At 42.0% G+C, this 19,889-nt stretch overlaps 1 protein-coding gene across 4 annotated transcripts; it reads right to left on the minus strand.

The window, feature by feature from the left end:
- Positions 1-999: 999 nt before the first annotated feature.
- TRIP13 (thyroid hormone receptor interactor 13) lies at positions 1,000-19,698 on the minus strand (the record flags this gene model as incomplete). 4 transcript variants are annotated; one of them, XM_080933525.1, is made up of 13 exons in its annotated part: positions 1,000-1,095; positions 2,255-2,324; positions 3,618-3,724; positions 5,765-5,918; positions 7,279-7,385; positions 7,633-7,719; positions 8,361-8,424; positions 11,949-12,021; positions 13,627-13,717; positions 14,266-14,321; positions 15,811-15,940; positions 18,608-18,773; positions 19,607-19,698. In XM_080933525.1, the coding sequence occupies 13 exons, from the start codon at positions 19,696-19,698 to the stop codon at positions 1,000-1,002; spliced, it is 1,293 nt and encodes a 430-aa protein (XP_080789651.1). The 4 variants fall into 4 exon arrangements, with proteins under 4 accessions (XP_080789651.1, XP_080789650.1, XP_080789653.1 ...); XM_080933524.1 differs by having other exon boundaries at positions 3,618-3,730; XM_080933527.1 differs by lacking the exon at positions 7,633-7,719.
- Between the last annotated feature and the right edge of the window lie 191 nt (positions 19,699-19,889).

The following is a 19,889-nucleotide window of genomic DNA, read 5'->3' on the forward strand; positions in this document are numbered from 1 at the left end:
CCCTTGGGAGCCAAGGAATCAAGAAGCAGGGCTCTGCTTTCAATGCCCTGTCCATAACAGGAGGTCCAAGTTGAGTAGTAGGCAGTAGCCATGGCCTGTGGTGTTTCAGAAGAATCACCCTCAAACCTGATTGGCAGAATGTGTGAGTTCCTGCCAGTGACACAACTGTACCACGAGCTCTTGGGAACACAGAATTAATGCTGTGTGTGTATGCCAGTCATTAGTAAAACTCGCAGCACCTGAAGCAGACGTTAGAATAAAAATAAGAGCATTTTGAAAACAAGTTTAATATTACAAAAAGTTCTATGACAAAGGCAGCATTCCATTTAAAAGTGTATTCATGTACAAAGTATTAATGCCAAACTACTTTTAGCAGAAGATGAAGTAAAACATGGTATTCTGTGAGGTACAACACATATTGACTTATTACCTGATTCACTTGACCATAGAAAGTACCCACTGTTCCTGTGAGCACAACATCTGATCACTATCAAAGAAGTCTTTATCTTCTTATCTGCAATCCTTTTCTCAGTTTCTGTACCACGGGAGCATGTCTTTCTCACCCATTACACAGCATCTTGCGCTAACCAAAGCAGACTCAGGCCAGAAAGTAACTGCTCCCTTCTAGCTTGAGCAGAGAATCTTTCAATGCCTAAACTGCATCACTTAGCATCCCTCTTGTTCTATGATAGATGCTTTGATCTCCCTTTATTTTAAACAAATTTTAACATTTTGTGTCTGACAGGCTAGAGTCAGGATGGGGCTTTTACAAAGATGCAAATGGATTGGAATTGTCTTTTAAAAACAGTCAAAAAGACAGGCAGTTTGCCTTTAAATGTGCATTGTAAAATAACACAAACATAGTCCTTTTGACAAAGTTTGTACACCCATCTGTCTGGCCTGCAGACCTACACGGTTTAGAGTAATTTCTGATGCACACTGTGAGGTAGACGGTATCACCTCTTGTCCATTGAAAACCACAGATATGGATGTCTGGGATCAAACATAAGCTGAAAGTTTCTTTTTCTCCTCAAACTGTTTGTCCACTGCCAGAGACAGGGCCTGGAGGAAACCCTCGATGGTGACGCTGGGAGCCTGAAAAGAAATGACCATTACTGAGTGGACCTGGGCTTTAGTAGGGCTACGCGACAGCTACCATCTATATATTTGTGGAATTAGGAAGAGGCTCAGCTCTATGTAGGACAGACAAGCCCAGGACCTCTCAGGCCCACAACAGGGAGCCCAGATGTGGTTTGTAAAAGATAATGTAATTCACTGTTTTCTAGGCAGGGGAGACCAGCATTCATCCAACTGCAGAGAAGGAAAAGAATTTGTTGGGAACAAAAAGTGGAGCCTCGAGGCCTGTCATTTTGGAACCTTTTACAGAGCTGACCCAATGTCCTTGAACTAACTAGGCCTAACACTGATGCTTTATAACTGAAAATCACTATACAGCTCAACACCAAGCTCTCCCTTTTGTGTCAAAGCACTCATATTCAGGACCCCACTGAAGGCCACGCCCACACAGCAGGTTTGTAGACCACTGATCAGGCAGACTACCAGGATTTAAGAACTGTGTGGCTGATGGGCTTGTGCTGGGGCCTGGCCCTGGGTAGGTAAGGGAATGATTCCAGGTTACTATTGAGTATGAGCAGAACCAAGCTCATGGGGCACAAGTACTGAGGAGGATGAGGTGGGCTCTACACACAAGTTCCCCAGTGCACCACAGTACATGTGTACCTATAGGCACTGCACATGTATAAGTGTGCACGTATGAGCAGACACTTAAAAGAGCCATTTCTTCCCAAGTACCTGCTGTCTATGATAGACAGTTTTGTCAACTTGACAGAGTCTAAAGTCACCTGGGAGACAGGCCTCTGGCATGTCTTTAGCAAATTATCCCAATTACGTCAACTGTGGTGGGAAGACCTGCCCATTGTGGTAACATCATTCCTTGGTTGGGGTCCTAAACTGTATAAATGAAAAAGAGAACTGTGCAGCATCATTTATTCATTACTCATTCTTTGCTTCTTGACTGTGGCGCAGCAGCTTCAAGTTCCTGCGGCTTTGACACCCCCTCCCCCATAATGGTCTGTAGCCTTGAAGCGGGAGCTAGAATAAACTCTTTCTCCAGTAAGTTCATTTTTAAAGAATGTTTTGTCACGGCAACTGGAAAAGACACTACCCCAGAATCCTGTGAGCAGTGTAGGTGAGGAATCTGGACATCCACTACACAGGGCAAAGGGAAGCTTACCTGGATATACAGTGCATGAGCCAGGAAAGGAAGTTTCCTCAAGACCCGGCCACTGAGGCCCTCGCTCTTCCTGTATGAAAATAATCATATTCATAGATATCAACTTCATATACAAATGTACACAATTCAGGGATGATTTCTCTCTATGGTTGGCCAAGGCAACCAAAAGCATAAGGCTCTGTATGATCCTGGGTACAGTCTTGGCCTCAAAGAATGCTGTCCTTTCTCTTCCCTGATATGATCTGTCATCTTTGGTGCCTGCTCCAAGTGAGACTATAGAACCAAGTGCGCATTGAAGAGCATCAGGTGTGGAGTAAGACACAGTGGCACAAAACTGCTAGCAGAATCCCCAACCAGGTCACTACGTCTTAAGTTTTTACAGAAATCTTTGAACTGTATTCCTTTCTCTTCATTGATTTAAGTCTCTAACAATATGGCAGTTTTTATGTTAATCTTTCACTCAAAATCTTCCACATGTTCCATAGCTTCTAAATGAAGTCCAAAGTGGCCAGAAAGTGAAGTTCACAGCATGGTTGTTCTGCCTCTCTAGCACTACCACACTGATCTGTGGGAAATAATTTCCCACATATTTCCAACACACTGCCCAGAAGCCTCCTGATATTCTGCAACCCTAAGTTATTTCCCTTCTCACTTTCCTTCGACCAGCTGCAGGCCGCTGCTGCCCTTGCCAGCTACTCATGCCTACTTCTGCAGTGCCTGGACAGCTCACCTCCAGAGCCTTCTCTGGCCTACAAAGAAAATCAATACCTAGTTACCCCAGCAAGTATTTTTCTTGGGTAAAAAAAATGATATCAGGTGGGGTGTGTTGGGGCATTGTACTGGCTGGTTTTCTGTCAACTTGACACTAGCTGGAGTTATCACAGAGAAAGGAGCCTCAGTTGAGGAAATGTCTCCATGAGATCCAGCTGTAAGGCATTTTCTCAACTAGTGATCAAGGCGGGAGGGCCCTGCCCAGCCCATTGTGGGTGGTGCCATCCCTGGGCTGGTAGACCTGGGTTCTATAAGAAAGCAGGCTGACCAAGCCAGGGGAAGCAAGCCAGTAAGTAACATCCTTCCATGGCCTCTGCTTCTTGACCTGCTTGAGTTCCAGTCCTGATTTCCTTTGGTGATAAACAGCAATGTGGAAGTGTAAGTTGAATAAACCCTTTCTTTCCCAACTCGCTTCTTTGTCATGATGTTTGTGCAGGAATAGAAACCCTTACTAAGACACGCATGCTTTTAATCCCAGCACTCTGGGAGTTTGAGTCCAGCCTGGTCTACAAAACAAGTCCAGGATAACCAGGGCTTGTTACACAGAGAAATCCTCTCTTGAAAAAAAACCAAAAAAGACATCAGTTTATACCTTGAAATTTCACTCAAAAGAAGGCTCAACTTTGACACATTGTTTTCAATGAAGCCAATCATTTCCAGCTCTCGAAGGGTCAACAGCTGCTGACGAGGATATATGATCTGGCACTGAGGGACAGAAGCAGCGTAGTTATGACAGAATTCACATAACACAAGGTAGAGGCACCATGAGCAAAATGACCAGTACTTCCAGGGCTATCACAAACAATCATGACTTATGTAAGTCCAAAATAATCACTCAAATACAGGCACTAGGAAATAGCTCTGCATACTTTAGGGGGCCATGACAGGTAGTATTAAATTAAGCTGCTGCCTTAGTTCTAGAAATACGTGTCTAATCTAAAGAAGCAGAACTAGAGTGCAGAGCCAGGACCATAGCTGTCTTCAAGTCTGCTCTTCAGTGATGACTAATTTATTAGAATGACAGTAGGTCCCTAAAGCTCTCTCATAGATTAGAGGCTTTGTCAAGTTGCTGCACTAGGCCTTCAGGGTGGCACTGACTGCTTCCACAGAACCTTTCTATGTATACTTTGGAGGTTTGTGGGTAAAAAAGGAAACAGATTTCTATTTGGTATTCTTACCTTTCTCTACAAGTGATTGTTTCAGGTCCCCACAGCCAGTGAACTTATTCAGGCAGGCACATATCACAAGAGCCCAGATTGCAAGCTCCTGATAGAGTAAGACCTAATTACACAGTATCTACCTTCAGGATCAGCCCAGGTTTTATTACAGTGTCTGAATATCTTGTTCTTTCTTTGCATATACATGTGTATGTAGTGTGTATGCATATGTGCTTGCATGATCAGTAGGTGTTTTGCCAGATGTTGATTGTCTTTCTTAATGGCTTGCCATCTTACAGAAAAAGGCAAGATCTCTTACTTGAACCCAGAGCTCACAAATTTGACTAGTTAGCTAGCAGGCTTGCTCCAAGGATTCCATCTCCAGCTCCTGACTCCTGGGATTATAGGCAGGCTTGCCACATTTATGTGGGTACTGGGAACTTGAACTCTAGTCCTTATGCTTGGGTGGCAGGCATTCTATCCAATAAACCATCTTCCAAACTCTAAATTTTTCACAAAATGACCAAAGTAAGAAACTGGTTTCAGCTCCCACAAAATCTAAGATAAACCTCAGAACATTCTAGATTCATGGCCTAAGTGATAAATGTACCTTGAAGGTTGAAAGACACATCAAAGGTGTCTTTGACCTCTAACATATCCAGCTTCCTTACTGGACCTGCCTCATGCTAAGCTCTCTGGTCATAAAGAATCTCCACAGAGATGCCCCACACCCACTGAAGCTAGGACAAGTTGCCAATGTCAGACAATGTTAACTTAAGTACCCTTATTGGGCTCCTGAGCTGGCTCCTTATTCCTGTCCAAAAGTGAACAAGCCATTCTTGCTAAGAACAGCTTACCCACTATCTTATGAAGTGTCAGGCAATGGCTACAGGATCCACTGAGGACAACTCCACTACAGCAATCATTGTAAATCTCCACTTGTTGGCTGACTTGGTTACTGCCCAGGTTCCTTACATTCTAGACTCAAAAGAATGTTCTTGCAGCATGAGCTATCAGATACAGTCTGAGAACCACTGCTTTCAGTTAGTCATAGGTCTGTGAACTTCAGTTACTATAACTTTCAGTCAGATGGTATTCTGAAAACTTTTGCCTTCAGTGTAATCTGTGAAGCAAGATTGTTTCTTATATAGACTAAGAGACTGGTCACTTTTATAGTCTATGGCTAGCTCAGAACCAGGATGTATTTAATAGTCTACCTACAGCCCTCTCTCCTCTCTCTCACTAACCTTCTACACACTGGTACCTCAAATACTGAAAGGTGTTAGTCATACAGTACCAGAAGAACAGAAACACTATTAAGAGTATAGTATAATGGCATATATGTATATGTGCTATACAAAACCATTACTTTACAGGCTTATTCAAAATTTTAACTCTTAAAGGAAATAAAGATCAAAAATATTGAGCCAGAAGGCATCATCTAGATATAACATAACTATAATTTTCAACGCAAGAAGCCTATAATAAAATGCCTATTAGAACTAATACACATTAAGCTATTCCAATTAACTATTAACATGTAGAAATCTAGTAATGGTCAGGAGTGAAATAAACAAAGCACCTTCATCAGTTCTTCTAAACAAGACAGGTAGATTCTGAAGATGGCTGCTGCAGAGGGGGGACCAATGTATTGCTTGATGTCAGCTCTATCCACGAAAGCCACATCAATCTTCTCAGTGATGTTGGAAGTGGTTAGGATCACCACATTGGAATGCCTGTTGTAATGAATAAGGAAGAACAGGTACAACTGCACCAGTTCTGCCAGTGCAAAGTCAAACAGTCCTCTGAGGGGGACTGAGGGTGAATATAGGAAAGGCAGAAAGAAGATACAAGAGACAGGTATGCAAGGGCTGCTTGGCTAACAATATGCCAGCAACGAGTATACTTCAGTGCCATGGGAAGCAAAGCCACGATATAACAGAAACAACTTCCTAAAATATACACACATTTGTTCCTATCCCCAAAAGCCTCTGTTCTTTCCTTTCCACCAAGGTCAATAGAATCTTCAGTCCCTAGCCTTGAAACTCAGGTGCACCTCCTCTTATCCTTCCATGCCTCAGCAGGCTAGGAAATCTGCCAACAGGATATGATCTGCCTTGACTCTGCCTGGCAGGCAGACTTTTCCTCTTTTTTTCTCCCAACACACAATGTGCTTTAAAGACTCAGTTCTGTTCTGCCCTATTTGACAGGTACATAGTAGAAGGGACAGTAGGTCCATGAGTAGAAGAACCTAGCTAGCTTTATTTTGGTCGCTGTGCTTTATGACAGAGTAACCTTCCAACACAGCCTTTATATCCTGAGAGCCCTGATCTCTAGTCAGGTTTCCTGGCTTGTAGCAGGTCTATGTTCAACAGACACTCCCAAGGCTTTTATGTCTGGAAAGCTGTGGTATACTCTATTGAACTTGTTCTCTCACCTACTTGAGCTTTGGGGAAGATCTTACTTTGTGCAACATCCCTGACCACTCTATCCACAGCCTTAGTGAGGAACCTGAGGCAATGTAGACTACTGGCCTTAAGCATGATAAAGGCAAAAGGGACACATGGGGTGCTGTCCTGACCCACATCACCTTTTAACTAATGGGAAGAAAATGATGACTGCCTCTTCTGGTGGTGGTAACAACAAAATGGGGTACTCCAGGCAGGCAAGTGGGGAAGATCATAAGCATCATAGGGGATCCTAGGCAGGCAAGTGGGAAGGAAGCCCATCAGTGTAACAGGGAACCTCGGGAAGAAGAATGCAGAGTCTTGTCAATATGACAAAGATCCTGAGTAGTGGGGGAGAAAGCTGAGCAGTTGAACACAGGACCTAGGTAAGAATGGTTTAAGGCTTAGTGTTTCTCTGGTCTATTATTGGAATTTGGCACACAGAACTGGGAGTGATGCTGAGACAGAGAGTGGTGAGAACTTCAGACAGGCTATGGAAGGCACTTTCCTTGGAGACTGTAAGGAGACAGCAAACGCCAAGGTAAGGGAAATGATTATAAAGTCATAAAGCTGCTTAAGAGCAATTTTAAGATTATTTGCTCTTCACATTTCCCCATCACTACTCATGCACTATTTATCCCAGTGTTACCTTTTAATCTGATCAATCTGAGTCAACACAGCATTGACTACACGGATAGCATCTGATGGCTCTGCTCCTGCCCTGCAAGCATTTCGAGCAGCTGTAAGGCTCTCCACCTGTGGGGACAGAGTAACAGGTCAAAAGGAAGAGTAACTGGCACTTCACAGGTAGCTAAAGATTGTGTCAACTGACTGAATAAAAAGCATGAATGTGTTTATGTGTGTTGCTGCTCCTAGAAGCTCAATGCATGGAGTGCTAAGAAAAGATCCATAGAATAGAGCTTGCAGCACAGCTGACCAATGAGAGGGATCAGGCAGTAATAGCAAGAGGGAATTCAGGCAAAGACTACCTTTGAGTGACTACCTCATCAATCAGAACAAACACCAAAGCTTCTTTATCATCAATCAAGTCCTGAATCTTCTGGAACATCTTCGTTACCAACTTGCCACTCTGAAACCAAAGTATTCTTATTAGTGGTGCCAATTTGTAGTCAACTGATACAGGAGCATAAACGCATCACAACTATGGCCATCTCTCTGATGGCCCTTCAGAAAACTCCCAGCATGAGATAAGATCTAGAGATGGCTCTAGAGATCAGCACAAGTGCTACTGCATTCTAAGATGTAGATACCTGAGACTGCATCTGTTGTTGCTCAGGGAGGCACAGTGCAAGTGACCCTATTGATGATCACCTGTGTAAACTTACTCCCCTGGGAACAAGGCAAACCACTGATAGTCATACAAAAACTGATGAGGGAAAAAAATCACAGGCACCCTGTTCCCAGTTGCCTATATGAGTATGAAGGCTTCTTGGCAAAAGGGCAGTCTAAATGAGAACACAGAATTTGGTACTTGTTGAATGCTTAGTGGATGTCTTGCCCTACCCAATCAGACGTCTGGGTTTGTTTCTTCAATTTAGCCTGCTTCCAAGTCCTAGCTCTGGATTCCATTTCTGACCATAGTGAGGTATTTTGTTAATTTCTCATTTCACCTACCTCCTTCCAGAAGCTTATGTGTTTGGAATGTTTGGTCCAGACATGGTTTTCCAACTATGTCTGACAATATCAACAATTAAAACATTTAATACTTACTTCTGAAAACCACTTAGAAAATAGGCTGTGGCTGTTTATTTCAATTAACTGGCCATACCGGTACCTACGATGATAAGAGGAGAGATAAGGAAACTACAATGAACTTATTCCTCCACTGTCCACATTCTGAGATTGACCCCCATTCCTAACGATCTGAAGCTCCATATAATTAATAATTGTGGAAAACCTAATAGGATACAACTAACAGGTCCAGATAAAATTAAATCAAGTTTCTCCATATCCTCATTTGAATCAAATGGCAAAACCTCATTTTAATCAGCTTATAACTTTTATTTCCAATATAGTAAATAAAACAAAATAAAAAGCATTAAGAAGTTTTGACAGCATCTACACAGTTTTTTCTTCTTCTTCTATAACCCCAAAGTGCTGTAACAATTCCTTTTCCCATAGACTCAAGTCTTGGTGTACTTAAAGGGTCAAAACTCACTAATACTGTTAGTCAGAGAAAGTCTAAAATGGCCCTGCCCTTTACTCAGAAATAGTACACACTGAGCCTCATTATGCAAGGGGAGAGAAGAAGGCTCCCTTTGAAACCATTTGTATAGCTCTAGATGTCTTAATTCTATGCAGATCAGGCTTCCCAGACTCTTTATAGTTCTCAGGTCATGGGTCCACAGAATAATTTCTTGCTTTAAAGAAGTACCAGTAGCATTCCATTTTAAAACCATAGCACCAATTACCTTTACTCTTACAAAGTGTAGAAAAGGGTGTTAAAAACAACATGACAGAGGGATAACAAAGAGTCTGAGGTACATACTACATAAAAATTTAAAACATTATATTTAATAGAATGGGGAGGAAAAAATAGTTTATATAAATTATTTTTTATACACGCATATATATGTATATGCTGTTTCTAACTTATAAGATAAATAGAAATTCTCACATTTTTCTCAGTGAAAGTTAGATTTCTTATAAGAATATTTTGCCTCTCTGGTATTCTAGGAAACTTGCCTTTGGAGGCCTTTAAAAAGAAAAGATGCAATTTAATCTATTAGAATAGGGCCAAGCTGTAAACATAACTGGTCAAAATAAAGTATTCACTGGATGTAAAAATATACTTCTAAAGAAACAATGTAGACATATGCCAGTGTCATCTCACAGGGACCCTGCTTCACACTGGAGCAGAACAAGCCAAACTTACATTATTTTCAGCAATGAAAAACTAGACAAGATCAAAAAGATCAGTGATAATTTGGTAAGGATTTTGTTGAACAGACAGGGGAAGGAGGTGAATCCCAAGGGAAAATGCTCTAAGAGCTACCCTGGCTGTACATCAGGCCTCTTCCAACTATAAACTAAGGGAACCTAGACTTGATTTGAGCTGAGGATATCAAGGCTGAAGTTTGAGGAGTAGAGGTATCTGTAGGCTGTACAGTTCCACAGAGGAAGGGGAAATGAAAAAATAAATCCCTGAAACTAGCATGGGAACCCTTTGTTTTTGTTGAATTCCAAGGCATGTGAACAGGGAGAGCTCACAAAGCTTGACAGCTTTTGAAGCTCACACAGGCTCCTATGTCCCAAGTGGTTAGAGTACTGTCTTAACCTACCAGGACCCAGGCTGAGCACACACCAGGACAAAAGCAAAACTGAACCTAATCCCCTTTCCTAGGACTCTGAAAACAAACCTCAGAACCTAGGTTACAAGTAGGTGAAGATGCTACCAGAACCTAGCCAGCAGATTTAAAAGATGTGAAAAGCTAGATCCTTTAATCTTAGTGCTAATAAGTATTTATGTAAAAAACTATATGCTGAATTTTTTTTTTCATCATTGTGACCCTATTCTTGACAAGAAGCAAGCTAAGGGAGGAGGGCATTATTTTTGCTCACAATTCCAAGTCCATCATGGTAGAGGAGGCATGATGGCAGGAGTGGCTTTGCCTACAGCCTCAACCACAGGCAGAGGAAACAAGGCTACCAGTCAGCTGTCTTTCTCTTCCTTTCTATTCAGATTGAGACACTAGCCTCATGGTGCCCCCACATTTAGGGCGTGCTTTCCTTTCTTTGCTAGACTTCTCTGGAAACATACATGGTTGTCAAATGGGAGGAGAAATGAGACCCCAAACAGAACTCAAGGAAAGACAGATAATGCAGGGTCCAGCATGGCCTTAAGTATGGGTGGAATGACATGGTTTCTACCATTGGAACAGGGTCAATAGGCATGGGCCTCCGTGAGTGTCAATGGCTGCTGTGGGTGTAAGGCTTGTTTGTATAATGTTCATTATGTTTGCTTTCCTCCAAAGAATGATCAGAGATAACATGAGGATGATAGCAAGGGTGTGACTGTCTCAGCAAAATGGTAAAAAAATGAAACCTTTAGGACAGCCCTTAAGGCTGTGGAAAATATTTCTAAAAACATGAATCTGAAACTGTGTAATTTCTCAACTGTGCAAAAATACAAGGCTGCAATATAATTTTTAAGGGGCTTTACAGATCTAAAGGAACAAAGGCAGCTACACTATAAGCCAGGCCTCAGAAAAATACTAAGGAAGGAGACCAAGAGACTTAGGGAGTAGTGATAGGCAGGCAAGATCCCACCAGCTAAATTTGTTTGTTTATGCATAAATGCAGGCAGATTCCTGAGTTCAGCCAGTCCCAGTGAGGTTGGAATGGTAATCTCAGGACAAGGTCCCGCCCAGCTATATTTACAAAGGTAGGCAGATCTCTGAATTGTTTTGCAATGTTAAAGAAAAAAAATGTTTTTTTTTTCCCTTTCCTAAGAGTCTTGGGCTAAGGTTGGTGGAATGCAGAAGTGTGGGACGTCAAGAGGGAACCTGGAATAAATAACTGAATTAATATGTAAATTAAAAAACTGGGCTTTTGGTCTGCATGAGATCAGCTAAAAAGATAGCTCATTTTTTTTTCTCTAGTGAGAGCTCTTCAAGAATTTTTTCTAACTGGATTTCTGATTTTAGTCGGAAAATCTATGGAGCATACACAGCTCTTTTAGAATTTTTTTTTTTCTTTCTGATTTTGATTGGAAAATCCAAGAATTATTTTTAGAGCTCTTCATTGAAAGACCCAAAATTTTTTTTACTGAAGTTTCTCTGACTTTGGTCAGAGAGCTTTTAGAATTCTTACTAGCAAAGAGAGCTGTCTCATTAGAGTCTGGAGAGCCATTTCAGCAGGGCATACGCTAGGACCCATTATTTGACTTTGAGTCATTTATTTTCACTGCTCCCAGACACCCTGTCTCTCAGGAACCCTCTCCAAGCTGAGGCTGGTCCTTGGCAAGACTACAGGGACATCAATGTCCTTTTACTACTAAATGATAAAAACACATGGACAGAAAACCTGCTCAATATCTAGACCTGTCTGCCAACCCATGAGCATGAACCAGGAGAAGAGAAACTTTTCTTTTAGTATATACACATGCTATCAGGACAGTGCTAGGCTGCTACCATTATCCTCAGGGTACTTCACAGGACTGAAACAAACCTGAGACTATGCTGGAAGAATGAACTGACCTACACCCAAGGAGAGGAACTCATGCATCATGAAGGAAATAAACGTTTTAAAAGTTACAACTCCTGTGCCTGCTTCTTTCCTCTCTGTTGTTAAAGTTACCTGTTTGACAGTCTGATGGTCAGTTTCTGGGCTAATGCCTTACAAAGGGATGTCTTTCCAGTACCTGGAGGACCTGTAATAATAGTCAAGGAAATATATTCAAGCCATTGCTTTTTAAGCATAGTTAAGTGCTATTACTGTTATTACTATAAGTATCAATTGTTAAGTTATAGCTTAAAAGCTCTAGAGTCTCACCATGTAGCCCTGATTGGACTTTACTAATATGGACTCTATTTCTGGTCTCCCACCTGACATACCGTTCCTGGCTCTTAGCTCCTCTAGGCATATTGAGTACATACTACACGTCTGGTCTACATCTTGGTAACTAATAACAGCCCTTGTTTCCACACTTCCTTTAAGAAGTCCACACTCAACCAAGACATGTTTCAAAGGCTAAATACAGCATTCTTGGTAAGTAGAGGTACAAGATTACTCCTACAGCGGCGTTCACTGCAGGTAATGCAAAGGTGGCCTGTACCCCATGCTAGACCAGAATAGCAGTTTATATCTGGAATGTCACTTTGACCTTTTTATTAAAAGTCTGGTCCCTAGAGTGGTGCCATGGGTGGCTGAAAGGTGAAGTGTCACTGGGGTTTGTACCTGAAAGGGAATGAGAGACCTTGGTCTCTTCTTTTTCACTCTTGGCTACAATGTGCTTGGCTACACTCTTCTCTCATGTGCTTCACCACAGGCCCCAAACAGCAAGCAGCCATGGCTGGCCTCAAACATAAGACATTTGTTTCTTCTACCCTAGTGCTGAGATTAAAGATCTACTCTGCCATAGCCAGCTTTTTTTTTTTTTTTAAGATTTATTTACATTTTATATGTATGAATATTTTGTTTTTACCTTCATGGAAGTGTAACACGTACATTCAGGGCAGAAGAGGTTGTCAGATTCCCAAAAACTAGAGTTACAGATGGTTGGGAATTACCATGTGGGTGCTAGGACTTTTGCAAGAGCAAGAGTTCTCTTAAACTATTTAGTCATCTCTCCAGCTCCTTAAATTATTCTCTTAAAAGATGTTGGGCAATCTGACAATCATAATTGACATAACCAGGGTAATTAACCTAGGCTTCTCCTTTGCTACAATGTGGGTGCTGCCTTTTTTGTTGTTGTTTTGTTTTGAGACAGGGTTTCTCTGTGTAACAACCCCATACATTCTGAAGCTTGCTCTGTAGACATGGCTGGCCTTGAACTCACAGAGATCTGCCTGCCTCTCAAGTGCTGGGATTAAAGGCATGTGCCACCACTGTCTGGCTCCATCTCTATACAGCAATAGGGATGGGAGCAAGTCAACAGTTTCCTTCCAAAGAGGATCAGACAGAATTTCTTTTAAAACATGGCTCCTGTGGTTCATCTCATGAAGTGAAGCAGGGACTATTACAAAGAAAAGCTGACTTGTTTACTCTAAGTAATTATGTTCAGTTGGGAAAATAGGCAATCATTTAATATATAGAAAGGTTAGAAGGAAGCAAACACGTTGCCTCCAAGAGAAAGTCAGCTAACAAATTTGTGAGACTTCAGAGAACTGAATTAGCTTCTCATATATGGAATATTTAAGAACAATCCTGACTCCTTCAGAAAAGAAAGAGATACCATTGTAGAAGGAATAGATATGAATTATTACAAGTTAATTCAAGGCATTCACTTTGCCACATGAAAACCTGCCCACCTTACCATGCAGCAGTACCACCCGGTTCCACGTGATAAGGTTGCTGTCCACATTCTTGTCTGAGAACAGTAAGGTGGTCATCACATAATCAAGGAGCTAATATGGAAAAGCAGAAAGGCAGATCAGGCACCTGTAAGCAAAGGTTTTCAAAAGCATGCTATATAGACCTGAGCCTCCTGACACTCAAAGATTATCTCTTATCAGTTGCTCATGTTCTAGAAGGCATCTTTAAAAGGTGAGAGGGTAAAATCCTGGTTGGTACCATTCTAAAGAGGGAAAACAATCATGACTTTTACTGAGAATGACAGCATACACTAAGATGTACAAAGTACTTACTTACCAGATAGAAAACTTCCTCCTTGAAAACAACAGTGTGGGTAGTAGGGTATGCACATCTGTCAAAAGCCTGAGGAGGTGCCTTCCAGATGCCCAGTGACAGTTTCCTAGTATGCTCCCAAAAGGGCTAGCCTCTGACCATTTTCTACCTAAAGGGTCAGTTCTATGCTGGGAAACCTCTGATGGACTGGCATTCAGATGTGGGCTACTGGTAGATAGGATTTCTAAAAACCCTCTTGAGTCACAGAACACAGTGAGGTTGGAGAGCAAGACAATAAGTATATTCTGATAAAAGTACAGCAACTTACATGTGATTTGACCTCCACATCATACACAAGGCTATCCCAAAGCCCATGAAATTCAGCTGTCAAAGAGAATAAGACAAAAAGCTAAATTTTAGGAAGAATTCGAGACCAATGCTTTCCAACTGCAGATCAAGACTACAAGATACATCAAGTGATTTATCTTTTTTTCCCCAAAGTTCAACTTTTCTTAAAAGTAAAGATTTTAAATGTCAGTCATATAATTTTGACAGATAATAAAGGATTATTCTTACCAAGTCTGGTAGCTCAAGTGGAAGGAGGAGGATCAGAGGCCTGTCAGGGTTAAGAGTGAGTTCAAGGACAGTCTAGGTGAAACCCTATCTCAAACAAACATACAAAAAGGATCTGACATGAAACTCAGAGGTAGACTGCTCATTGAGTTTATGCAAGGCCTTGAGTTCAATCCCCAATGTAAGAGAGATAAAATAAATTACTCTTAATGTTTGGGGACTAATGCTTTTATATAAATGAATTCTCCCCATCCTCCAGGCTAGCTGTCACTGTGCTAGAGGTTCTTTCTCTGTATGCTACTACAAGAGAAAGTTATCAACAATTTTATACAGCTGTGAACCCTGTAAGTTCTGACTGTCTTGGCAAGAAATGCCTTTGGTGCACTAGTGGACTAAATGTTATAGGAGTAACCAACCACTTTCTGTCTAAAGCTCAAACTACAGGATTGAACTCGACCCTGGTATCATTAACTAGACTAAAACTCCATGGCTGACTAAGGTCATAGACCTAGGGGAGAACCTAATACTATTTGTTAAGTAGACATAGTAATGAACCCCTACCCCAAGTTCTCTTTTTACACCCAAAGATTAGTGCATCATTTTGACCCTCATCAGAGAAGCCTCTTTTGTAACAGACATAACTACCATGCAGAGGCAGACAGCAGGTCTAAGGGAGAATAAGGGATTGTAGAGTTCTTAGCTCTAAATGTGACATCTATATCACGTGGTACCGTCGGGCTCAGGGATCATCAAGGAAGTGAAAACAAAGAGCTAGAATTAGTGGATGTTGCAGCATAACAGTATCTGTTGGATGTGGCTTGTGAAATTCCATCCCTGTCTCAGGACTACTGCAATTGATGGCTGCTAGGGGAAGGAGAATCACTTTTCTTCAGAGCAGATGCAGCACCAAGTAGATCCAGTGAGTTTAAGAAAAACAAAAACAAAAAATAATTCCCAGGCATCCTCTGCCACTCTTCCTTCCCACAGTTTGGTGCGTTGCCTTGCTGAAGGCACAAAGCAATGGAGCCACTATTTCATGAACTAAAACTGTAAGCCAAAAGAAACTCTTCTTCATATAAGCTAATTGTCTCAAGTATTTATTATAGTAATAGAAATCTAACACAGTGAGATCCTTTTAATTTACTTCAGAAGGGATAAATCATCCTCAAATCTTACACAACCAAAGAACCAAATATTCTCATTAAGTAACATGGACTACCCCAGATGTGTCTTAAGCTTCTGATTTATGCCTTCCTAGGCAACCTCCCTCCACCACTACCCTACTGTCAGGATGGTGTACCTGCAGGCAGAACCCAGTGACTTGCAGCAATTATATTTTCTGTTTCTTCATCCAAATTTTCACTGCTGGGGCCTTCTTCGTTCAGCTGGAAGATGTGAAGTGCAATGGTGCATGCACTCAGATCAATGGGCTGTTGATGAGGGAAAGGAAAACAGCTACACAACTCATAACACTCCTTTACTTGCATTATATACACTAAAGTCCAAAATAAACATCAAGGAGTACCGTTAGTTCTCACACTGGATGAAAAGTCTAGCATTTCTTTTCTGACCTAGGATTAGCTTTTAAGGTGTTCATCCATTAAATAATGGGCTCTTGACACTCCACCAATCCTGAAAACAGGGTTTTGGTATGTAGGGCTGGCTGCCTGGAACGCCTTTTGTAGACCAGGCTACCTTAGACTCAGAGATGGAACTGCTTCTGCCTCACAAGCACTGGGATTAAAGAGGTGTGCTCTACCATTTCTAACACAACTGATTTTTAAGTGGTTTTCTTTTCTTTTTTTGCCATTGTGAAGTCAACAATTGAGGAAAATGCCAACATTTATTTATATAAAGGAGAAAGTTCTCTACAACCAAACGCAGAGGTACTACAGTCATTCAAGTTTATGACTGTTGTGAGCCAACGTGTGGGTGTTGGGAACTGAACCTGTGTCATCTGTAACAGCAACAAGTGATCTTAAACTTTGGGCCCTCTCTCCAGCCATAGCTTAGAGATGTTTTTATATTAGTAGGTAGTAATCTATTTTTATTGCAATATCATATTTGTTGTACAAGTATCAAATCTATTTCGTCAATCGAATTTGATAGACAAACTCAGAATGTTGTCTAGCAACAATGTGCAACACACATTTATTCATATGTATGTATAGCACTTCCTCATTATCAGGTAAGAAAAATTCTTGTAAGTGACTCTGTAGTCAGGTTGTTGGAACTTTACAGACTATCCTAAAAAAAAAAAAAAAAAAAAAAAACTGTGCTGATCTGTCTTCCACAGCTGCACTGAAGAGCCCCATCCCAACAGTTCTTAAGCCCAGCCAAACCAAGGACATCATATTTTAGTAAGTATCGATAAAAGTGGACATCTGTCTTAACAAATGAAGTCATTTAGCCATGACTGGCTTAGAATTCCCTATGTAGATGAGGCAGGCCTTGAACTCACAGAGATATACCCACCTCTACATTCTCAGTGCTGAGATTAAAGGCAGGTACCATCACACATGGCAGAAACAAAATTTTAGGCCTAAGGCTCGTGTTTCAAAATCAATTTCCTATTTTATTTTTATTTATGCATTTATTTTCTTTCTACAGTACTGAACTCAGGACCTTAAAATGAAAATTAAATGGGGGGGGGTCCTTTTACTCCCAAGTAACTACGCCTTTTCTAGCCCATTTTACTGCCCAACTAAATGACACGGATAGCCCATTTTACTGCCCAACTGAATGACACGGACACCTAACAAGTTTGCTAACAAGCTGCAAGGACTGGTAACAGCGAGGCAGATATTATGCTATTCTGACCCAACCATGCTGGCCTGGCCTACTTCTCAGTCACGTGGTATTACCTGCCATGTTAGTCTTGCCCTGGCTGCTCCTGTTCCATCTATCCTCTGCACACAGTGAATCCTCCTGGTCCTTTTTCTCTTCCTTTCTGCTCCTCTCTCTGCCTTTCTTTCTTTTGTTTGAGATCCCCTAACTGGGATCAGAAGTCCTGCCCTATTCTATTCTGTCCTGCTATAGGTTGAATCAGCTCTTTATTAATCAATCAGAAGAGATAGAAAAGAATTTTTACACATCAGTGAAACAGAAGAAGCTCCAAGTGTCGTGACAATACCAAAACCAGACTGCAACCAGATCTCTGAACACAGCAATCAGCTTCTAATCGGTACATAAAACTAACCCTCAGCAACCTGGGGCAAAGTAGGCAAGAGGTTTACTATTAGCTGTATTCAAACCTCAAAATCAGTTCATTGTGAAAGCAAGAGCCACATAGTGCTCACTGAAGCTTCTTCCTTAGGAATATACTTCCAAGTGTTGTTTTTGTGCTGGTGATAGACTGTCCTAGCAAACCGACACTGTTAACACACACACAAAGCTCCCCATTTCCCATAAATGTTATCAGAAGGTAGTGGTCAAGTCAATCTGTATATAAGATGAGGTGAAGAGTTTCCATCACATAGGCTCATCTCATTTCTGTAACTTCCGCATAATCTACTGTCTTCATATACTCCCAAGCACACAGCACCTGTTCATGGACAGAGTGGCATTGAGGTACTCAGGACCAGCCTGATATTCTATAGCTCTGTATTCCAACTGTCAAATTCTATTTGTATTTGTTCCTGGCTGTCAAGAGCATCCTGACACATAGTATCCCTACTCTAGCACCTAGCTCCAGGACAGTGAAATCTTATCTAGCCACTGTTAGCAGTCACTCATCAGGGACCCAGCAACAGCAGGGTAAGTCATCACTAGCTGCCAAGATGTTACACATTCCTACCTTCCCACAAGTCACATACCCTCCCCATCCACATGTGCTTTATGCCCTTATAAAAGGCCAGTCCTGCCTCTCTGTGCCCCGCCCCCAGAGGCATCCTCTGGATTCTCCCTCCCTAATAAACCTTCCATGTAAGATCTGTTGCATAATGTGGCTTTATGGAATCTGTCACTTAGATCATAACAGCCACCAAAACCAACAGACAGGTAAGTAAGCTGTTATCAATGCCAATATTAGCTATTTGTGACAATTGTCTTATACTCTCTAAGGGCTCAGTTACCAGCAGTATGAACTAGGAATTTACCTGAGGGTCTTTAGCCTTTAATTCTGTGTCAACAATAGACACCGACTGAACATTTCTGGTTAGAAAAGGCTCATCAAACTCAGTCCATACGTAATCTCCAAACACAATATTATGCCTGTTGAGCAGTTTGTAAACACTCAGCTTTATATCTTCCTTTTTGGCAGTGCTAGAAAGATAAATAAAACATACATAAAATATATTAGTTAAGAAAATCACTAATGGATAGCTAGGTCTGCTAATTTCAGCATGCAGGAAGCTGAGACAGAAAACTTGTTTCAAACACACACTCCCTCTCTCAGACCTTACATATACACAAGAAAGTTATTAGTGAAGATCAGACTTGACAGTGTATTGTATTGGGATCAATTGTAAGGGCCCAGGCCTGCAGTCATACCATCAGCCACCCTGGGGCTTTTAATTAGAAAAAGGAGGTGCCATTAATTCTTGACATGCTACTATGTATTTGGGACAAGTCTGAAACATAATAAACATTCAGTCCATGTTAGCAGCCCTTTTAAGGAAAACCTGAAAATGTGCAGCAGTAGGGTCTAACCTGGAGTACGTACATAATCTTTATAACAGGAAATCTGCCACCAGATTCAGGCTTGTCGAACTAAATACTCACCTCCATGCTCTACTGACACTGCCCTTTCTTGCACCCCTAATTGACTGGAGATCAACTCTGTCGATCAGAGGTGCAGTCCTATTACCTGGAGCTCGTCATATTGTTAGGTTGTGTTCCATAGGCCAGTCAGTTGAGAGCTATGGGGTTCTGTTAGACAGTGTGGTAGGGTCTTTACGGGATATGCGGCAATGTGAGAGGTGAAACTCAAAGTGAGGTGGAGTCCTGTCGGGTTATAATTGGGTTAATGTCAGGCTTCTCGGGTCGTGCGAAGTGGGGCCGTGCTGAGGGGTGGGATCCTAAGAGTTGGGGTAAGGTAGTGTCATTTGGAGTCACGCGTGGCGAGGTCAGACCAGGTCGCGCCCCGTGTAGCTCACCTTCCGCTTCGCTGCAGAACCTCCACATGGACCGCGGGCGACTCGGCAACACAGGGAAGCGCTTGCTTCAGGTCGCCTACCGCGTCGTCCATGGCGCCGCTGCCAGGAGCAGAAGGAATGCGTCCGGAGTGAGGTCGCGGTCACCTGCCCGCGGCCCGTGGGACACCCTTCTCAGCTGTAGGAGAATCTACCTAGACTAAGTGCCGGCCAAATCCACTTCCGCCGCTCGAGCCGCACAGAGCCTCGCAAAGTACCCTGCCCCGCCCCGCAGAGCTTCGAATCT

Source organism: Micromys minutus (assembly GCF_963924665.1).
Source record: "Micromys minutus genome assembly, chromosome: 20".
In the NCBI taxonomy this organism is placed as follows: domain Eukaryota; kingdom Metazoa; phylum Chordata; class Mammalia; order Rodentia; family Muridae; genus Micromys; species Micromys minutus.